General features: G+C 34.8%; 1 protein-coding gene across 1 annotated transcript; it reads right to left on the reverse strand.

Annotated features, from left to right (window-relative positions):
- Positions 1 to 3,630: 3,630 nt before the first annotated feature.
- LOC116144111 (mediator of RNA polymerase II transcription subunit 6-like) lies at positions 3,631 to 8,316 on the reverse strand. Its single transcript, XM_031429575.1, has 5 exons — positions 8,026 to 8,316; positions 6,319 to 6,493; positions 5,850 to 5,919; positions 4,520 to 4,629; positions 3,631 to 4,029 (listed from the first exon to the last, which is right to left on the reverse strand). The coding sequence occupies exons 1-5, from the start codon at positions 8,259 to 8,261 to the stop codon at positions 3,868 to 3,870; spliced, it is 753 nt and encodes a 250-aa protein (XP_031285435.1). The 5' UTR covers positions 8,262 to 8,316; the 3' UTR covers positions 3,631 to 3,867.
- Positions 8,317 to 8,618: the final 302 nt, after the last annotated feature.

Raw genomic sequence — 8,618 nt, forward strand, 5'->3', positions numbered from 1 at the left:
TGTGCCCTAATAGATGAAGATTGGGAAAAACTTGAGAAAGTGTGTGAGATTTTGGAAGCCTTCAACTTGACAACTAATGTCACATCGGGAAGTGAGTACCCCACTTCTAATTTATTTTTGCAAGAAATTGTTGACATAAAAGAGTTGCTAGATGAAAAATATTCTGATGATGATGATTTCATTCGGTCAATGGTGGGAAAGATGAAAGAAAAGTTTGACAAGTATTAAGGGAATGCAATTTAGTAATGGCAATTGCAGCTGTATTGGATCTGAGGATGAAAATGAGGCTGCTGCAATTTGCCTACCCACAAATGTATCCTGATGAAGAAGCACAAGACAAAATTATGCAAGTTGTCTTGTATGAGATTTATGAGGAATAAGCAGCGGAAAGTCAATCTTCCAATAGTGAACCACCTGTGGAAATCAGTAAAGTTCAGCAGGACAATGTACAACGCCCTAAACGTACCAGTTCACGATTCTGTCAGTTTGTTAGGACAACTCAAACAGTGCAATATGAGAAATCTGAGTTAGATCATTATCTAGAGGAGAAATGGTTTTTATGGGACGAAGATGATACCTCATTTGATGCGTTACAGTGGTGGAAGGTAAATCAAATGAACTATTGCATTCTATTTACGATGGCTCGTGAAACACTTGTCATTCCAATCACCACGGTCGCTTTGGAGGCAACTTTCAGTGCTGGGAGTCGAGTTATTAATACTTATCAATCATCGTTGTCTTCCGGTACTGTGCAAGTGCTACTCTGTGGTGGTGATTGGTGTCATAATCTCTATGGAGTCAAGAAAAGTTACAACGTAAGTTTCATACTTCCATAGTTCAATTTATTAAAATTATGGCACTATTTGGTCATTTTTTAGCATTATTCAAACTAAAACAATTGGTTTTCTTCTTTGTTGTTTAGAAAGAGAAGACAAATAAACAGTTTCGGCTTTCGATCCCATGAAGTTTTGGTGGAATCGTGACAGGTTAGTGATAGTAAATATTATTCTTCTCAAATTATTTGGTTTTTGTCTAATTGATTTACATATTTGGCTGCCCCTGGGCCTTATCTAGCTGTCTTGTTTAAATTGTTTACATTTGGTTGCTGTCTCATTATCATATTTTAAGTTCTAGTTAATATTGGTTGCATGTAATTGTTGGAGTCTGGTGAGCGAAGAGATGGGTTGAAAAGAAAGAAAAAAGAAAGAAAACTGATGCAGGAGAGATCATTTTGATTAGTTTTGCTGCAATTAGTTATTATTCTTTTTATTGTGAATGTTAGCTCTTAGGAAGCTTCTATAGATGATTGGATGAAATGGTTGTACTTTATTTTTACACCAGATTTGTTTAGTCTTCAAAGAATACCGAGAATGTTTTTTGTGAAAATAAGTTTGCTGCTTAAAGTGATGTAAACTTAAAGGAATCTCAACCAGCATTAAAGTTTTAATATGGGTCCATTCCATCTTCCCATTGCTTGGTTTGCTGCTGCCAAACTGGGGAAAGTCAAAAATTGTATTCACTGGGTCAGGTGGATGCAACAAAACCAGCAGCCAAAAGAGTGGGAAGGATATCTTAGATATATGTAAGGTTGTGAATGGGATGTGGCAGACAGGTGGGGGATGGGGTAGAATTGATACAGACAATGCAGTTGATTCTATGCTTCATTATGCAAATGCTGGACTCACCACTGTTGATATGGCCGATATATGTAAAGTCTTTGCATCACATGCATGTGTTTTTGTTGTTATCAAGCGAATTGGAAAACAATGGGATGTTAGCATGGATGGTATTTGTGCATCAGAGTCGCTAACTGTATTTTTTTTTTTTTAGTGAGGAAGCTTGAAACTAGTTAGCATTGATTTAAAAGTTTTTTTCTCAAATAGCCATTAGATAGTTAAATAGTGATCCTTCTTCATTGTTGTTGGATTATCTTGCATTTAATATGGATTGCATCAGCTAAATTAGTCCTTTCAGATGGAAGCTCATTATCATTATTTGCTCCTTTGGTTTTGTAGATTGGCCTGCTGAAGATCTTTATGGCATCTTTATCAATCGAATTCGTCGAGAGGGTCCACCAGAGTTACTGGATATCCATCCCATTCTTTGGCTGCTGGTTTTGTTGTTGATGCAAGAGAAGAGAAGCTTCATGGGTCAAGTGGATGCAAGAGAAGAGAAGTTGTTGGTCTTGTTGTTGATATGATTCGGCAGAAGAAAATAGGATGCTTTTTGTTTCCTGTGGACTGAATTCCATACATTTAATGTTTGCTTTTATTTTGTGCTTTGCTTTGAATGTTGTTTTTGGATTAAGGATTGTTAAATTTACAGTTTGTGTTTTGCTTTGGATGTTATTTAGATGAATGTTTGTTGAATTTAGAGCTTATTTTTTACTTTGAATGTTGATTTTTGGATGAAGGTTTCATTTTCCCATGTTTGAATTCTGAGATTTAGGTGAAGTTGATTCAATTGAAGTTGATTTTTTTTTGCTTTTTAGCTTTGAATAATGCGATTTTGGTGAATTCAATTTAATCTGATCAGAAGGCATAAGGGATACTGCATGCTGAATTTTTATTTATTTATTTTTTATATATTGGCTCGAATACAGCTCGGCTCGTGTAATAAATAACCGAGCCGAGCCGAGCTCGAGCCATTCATTTTCTTAAACGAGCCAAGCTCGAGCTCGTGTGCCAAAGCTCGTCGAGCTCAAGCCTCCTACCAATATATCCAAGCTGAGCTCGAGCCTCCTACCAATATATCCAAGCTGAGCTCTAGCCAACCACTACTCGGCTCGTATGCACCCCTAAACCTAGCGCATATTAAAACACTAAAATGCATTAGTACTTTATTTAGCAAAAGATGGATTCATGTTAGCAAAAAAAAATGGCTCACATTAACAATGTCCAAGCTGCGGTTTTTGACTTTTTTCGGCCAATTCCAAAGTCTAAAATCATTTCCGAGACCACCGTTAGACTCTCTACAATCTCTTCTACAAAACTCATACCTTCACTTGCCGACATCACTCACCGTTTCCGACCACCTCCAACAATAACTAACAGTATTATCGTATTAGTTTAAGGGTAAGAATCTACAATAAATACAATCAAGGATATCAACTTAGAAATATATCGTTTCCTCTTTCTGAAATTATATATATGTTATCGGATTTTATTTGGTAAGGTTACCATATTGTTAACATAATCAACATCGAAGACATTGAAAGAAATATTCTTCCAGATTTTTCCGGCATAAATTAAGAACTAAAACAGAGGTGCATCGATATTTCATTTGTAAAACGTGCCAATTACCAGAATTTCCAAGTAGACAAAGCAATTCGGCATCTGCCAATTACCAAACTCTTCTCAGTAAGATGCAGAGCGTTCAACTTGCCTGTTTCAAGAGTCCTTTGGAAGTGGCAATCACATAATCAATCAAAGGCCTTTAACATTCTCCTAATAGTTGTTGCATCAAGTTATTCCTAGTGCCTTGCCATAATCACACATGATGGCATGCGATCGGACAGTCTAAAAATGGCAATTAGATGAATGCATATCAAGCTGATGGAAATGGATATGCATCTGAAATTTCTCATATGTTATTAAACACATTTTCATCTAATCGAAACGTCAAGAAAGTTACTAATTATCATATTTTAAACGCATATTCTTGCACAGAAATAAATTACATTCTAGTGGCGGATTAATGGATATATTTTTACATATACTGAGAGAAAATTAACAGAATCGTCATAGAGTTACAAGGAAAAATGGAGATTAGCTGAGTGTTAAGTGAAACTTTCTCGTTATGTTATTGACTGTAAGATTGTACATGTTTCCGAATACTCCACTAAAATGAAGGAAAGGCTGCTTTACCTCAAAATTTCATTCTTTTAGCTGGACCTTGATCAATGATGGGATCAACAGCAGGAAGTTGTGTTTCTCCTGTTTGCTGGGTTTCAGGACCCTTCTCGGCTTCTGCCGTTGCAGGTGGAGCATAACCATCAGGGAATGGTGGAGGTGGAGGCGCTGGTTGTAACTGCGAAAACAGAATATTTTAGTTATGAACTTTTGTGGCGCAAATAATCTTAAAAAACATAAGGGAATCTACCAGTTTCATCACTGCAATCAACATGTAACCTTACCATCTGTGTTCTTATTTCAAACGAAAGCTCTCATAATAAATTGATTGTTTGTCAAGCAAGACGGAAAGTGTGAGCATAACAAAATCCATTACAAAATATTGTGGCATTCCTATTTACTACTGTAAGTAGTGATTTCTACCATACAGCAAAAAGAAAGAAGAATAATGATCTGTACCCAAAAGTATTGCCTGCATATTGCATTTACAAGTATCTCAAATTTAGAATAGTAATGAAATGGAATCAAAATCATACGTCATCCATGAAAACAAACACTGTTTCTAACAAAATTTTGATGCCGGAATCTATAAAATTCATGTGATGATCATGTTATAGAAGCTCTTCTTTCTAAAGAGACATGAGAGATTGTTCACAATTCAAAGTTACCTTTCGCTGTAAGTTGGCAAGAATATGATCTACTCGCTTGACTTCTTTAAAGTCAATCGTCTCTTTACCAGCCTTGGAGTCCAAAGATGCACCCTCATTTTCATTATCAACTGCAATAAATGAAGTAAGAATTACATGATCAGAGAAAGAAAGCCAGGGATAAAATGAATGTCATTCAAGATTATTTACTGATGTCTAACAGAAGTTCTACTAAATACACTCGCAAGGAACCTCTGAATGAGTTGAAAAGCGTTATGATGGCATCACACAAAAGTTCAGGTCAAATAGTCAATCAGATCATATAAAAGAATTATATTGTGTTAAATAAACAAACGAAGAAAATTTCACATGCATTGAACCAATCTTGATTATTACATAAGATCACCGTGCGGTAACATCCAATGCATTTAAGAAATAGATGCAATATAAGAACAGCTTTAAACAGCATAATTATTAAAAAAAAAAAAAAAACATGGGATTGATGTCTCATAAGACACGATGCCCATAAACTGCTTTAAAATGACCAAAAGCAAATAGTCATGGAGTTTAGATGAAATTTGGCTTATAGCTATCCTAATTTCACACAACTTAAATTATAAGTGCAATTTGTATTCAGCCTTATCACGGTGCCTCCTAGAGTTCAATTGCTTTTCAGGCACATAGATGTCATTAAATAAATCCCTTGTGCTTCATGAGGCGTTTAAATTGGATCAGACACTTGGAGGAGCTATAATCAAGAATCAAGACCAACAAGTGAGATTGTTTACAAATATATGAATCCTAGTATTGAACAATGTGTTAAAGGAACACAAATAGAAATATTTAAATACCTTCACGAACAGAAAAATCAATTTGAATAACACTGAAGATTCAGAGATTTAGTTCAATTTCCCATGGAATTTAGAAGCCCCATTAGATAATTTCTTGAAGCTAAACGGCATCAAAAGTCATGCAAATCAACTAACAGGAACCAGTAGTAGCCACAGACCAACTACTGCAAACATGCGAATATCACATCCATGATTGATTTTAAAAGAACTTGGGAAATTAGTTCAAGATATCATCCTTACAAAATCAAAAGTAGCCTTTCTTCATTGAATATGATCAAACATTTGTTCACATGGAACAAAAGTCAAAAGAAACAATATATGCGCACAAAGAGTTGAGAAACCAATCAAAAGACAAAAGAACTAAAAACCTCAGCTCTACTGCCATAATACAAACAAAAAAGATATACCCTTATTTCTCAACAAATTGAATCATTAATGAAAATCAGCATTTTATTGATGATATAAGAGAAATGGAGCAAAGGCAAGTAACACTTTGATACCATATCCAATCTTCTCCAACTTTGAGGCAGCAGTAGTAAAAGCCTTCTCTATATAATAGAGAGCCCTTCCCTGTCACATGGATATACAATAAGATCAGACAAAGTCATAAAGCTTATGATCCATAGATGAAACACAGACATCATACAATCCTTTTGGCAAAATCTATTCACGCCTTTTGGTGGTTTGATTGTCCCATTGGTACTATCTATGCATTAACATATTGCTCTAACATATGTTTCAGCATGTACAGCACACGGTCTCCACTTTTTCGATTAAAGAAGTAACATCAAACCACATCTTCTATACAGGATCATTCTTCCATTCTATTAACTTTCTTAGTCAGTCTTCTTTATCAATTAAGCAGTCCATTACAATGTAATTCTGGCACAAGGTTAAACTTATTTCTTCATCAAAAACTTTGTTGTGCATGTGTAAAACAATTACAGGAAGAACATAAGCAGTACTCACAATTCTAGCTGCGAAGACATTGCAAAGCTGTGGTGATTGGTATATTGAACCATCCAATATATAATAAGTAAGCATCGGGGTGACTTTCTCAGGACTATCTCTCTTTTGCTTACGAATAACAAAGAGGTGGGGCTCCATAACGTCGTTCAGGATGTATTCCATGCCTGTCATTTTCCTGTAGAACAAAAACATATGATGCCCTTTTTAGTATTTTAACCCAACCATCTCAAGCAGGAAACATGATTTCTGTCAGCTCTTTATGTCCAGGAAATGCAATATCTTCAGTAGAAACATGAAAAGCATGTATTTATCAAGGAAAAAAGAAACATGAGAAAGTATACCAAGTGATTTGACCATCAATCCGTCAAATATAAGTACTCTTATCAACAGCCTTAGTTTTGACATGTGACATATATGAGCTTGTGTAAATAGCTAGATATTAATTACGAAAGGAAAAATTAATGAAATGATCATGTGCTTAGAATCGCTCATGAATCAAAATCTATGAATACTGATGTCGTTGCTTCCATTGGTTGATATGTCACAAAGATCATTCTACTTCTTGGGTGTTCATATTTGTGGAAACTTAAACCATAAATTTTGTCTCAGAACATATTTTCTTTTATAATCAAAGCACAAGTATCATAATATATCCTCATCCATTCAATGAACATCAAGGATTACAAATTGAAATTTGGAACTCTACATGATGCGATATGTATTGGCTGATGATAAGTCTTACATAGCCAGTTGATAGTATACAAAGATAATTTGAGTGAAAAAATATTTTGGGAACCAGGGTTCAACTATAGTTCGCAAAATGTAGTCTCAGGGAAGTTTTTATCTAATTCATAAACTTGTGGGCATTCAGCCAGTTCATGAGGAAATGAGAAAATTCCAAGTCTCTCCCCTTTCTAGTCATTACATACATCTTTTAATCTGGTTTCAAAATAAAATGTCTCATTGTTGCGAGTCCAAAATTTATTTCTTTGTTACCTTTCTCAGCAACCAAAGAAGATGTATGATTGAAAAAGTTAACTTTCTTCCCATATGCTCCTACAAATTGCCAATAATCGAAATTCAAACGCTTTTTAACTATAAAACTAAGATTGCTCACAAGATGTTAAGAAAATTACAAACTATGCTTGTACACTAACCAATTAATTTTCCAGAAATTAACTTTTAACCTTTTAATATCAGGAATTGTCACTCTCACTTAGACCCCAAAAGACAAAGAGAGTCCAATCTACCCAACCTGGCTCAAAAGTCAAAATTTAACTTAATGCAAAGCATTACTAACTTAGAACAAGCTAAAACAATATAGAACAAAAAGGGGGAAAAATGATAATTTCCTTCAACCCAATTCATCTAATCGAGCTAAAATTTCCCAATTTAACCAAAACTAAACGCACATTCATTATATCAATTTACAAAATAAACATATACATTAAAAAAATGAAATGTTCTTTTACACTCGACTCAAGTAAACTCAAAAAATCTCAGCTTTAAAACAAAATAATCACCAAAACCCAAACTTTCCTCCAACCCAATTCATCATTTCATCTAATAAAACTTCAACAAGTCTCAATTCAACAAAAACTAAACCAACACACAATACACAACACTAGCACAAAGCTCTCAACTTGACCAACTAAAACACAAAACAAGCAAAAACCCCAAGTGGGTTCTCAACTGCAAAGAACTTACGAGAGCTGAGAAATATCAAGCGGGTGAATGGAGCGCATTCTGAGCTGCTCGTTGTTGCAAGTCCAATCGTAAAACGGCGACAAAGCGAAGTAATCAAAGACCATGTTGCGATCAAGTGGGTACGAGTTCAACCACAGTTGGTCCCTAAAGCAGATCCCCGTCATGTCCGTGCCCGGAGGTTGTGGCGCCACCGGTGGCGCCCCCTCGAAGATCGCTCCGGGCGGTGGCGTGGCCATGTTGTTCAAGTGTTACAAATGATGCTGTGCGTTTTGAGTCGCCGGGCTTTCTAGTATTAAGAAAGGCTTTATTTAATCTAAATATTAAGTTTTAAGTATTAAATTCAAATTTTTTTTTTTTTCAATTATATGTTATTAAAGTTCATTTTCTAAAGAAAACGATTACGTTTTTGAGAAATAAACATGTATTTATTTTTTGAAAAATATTCAAATATTAAAATAAAAAGAGAAAAATAAACCTTATAAAAACTTAGAATATAATGTTTGCTCCATAATTAAAAACATGTTTAAGATGCCTTAAAGAATTTCAACACACTCAAGAAAGTTTAATCTAATAATATATATCTTTTTTTAAAT

The sequence above is a fragment of the Pistacia vera genome, unplaced genomic scaffold (assembly GCF_008641045.1).
Source record: "Pistacia vera cultivar Batoury unplaced genomic scaffold, PisVer_v2 Contig1135, whole genome shotgun sequence".
NCBI classification, from domain to species: Eukaryota; Viridiplantae; Streptophyta; class Magnoliopsida; order Sapindales; family Anacardiaceae; genus Pistacia; species Pistacia vera.

Excerpts from the sequence above, each read along its gene's own strand:
- LOC116144111 (XM_031429575.1), bottom strand. The coding sequence starts at position 8,261 with ATGGCCACGCCACCGCCCGGAGCGATCTTCGAGGGGGCGCCACCGGTG. Across the intron at positions 4,630-5,849 it reads GTTGGAGAAGATTGGATATG|TTGATAATGAAAATGAGGGT; the intron begins GTATCAAAGTGT and ends CATTTATTGCAG. Across the intron at positions 4,030-4,519 it reads TTGCCAACTTACAGCGAAAG|TTACAACCAGCGCCTCCACC; the intron begins GTAACTTTGAAT and ends CTGTTTTCGCAG.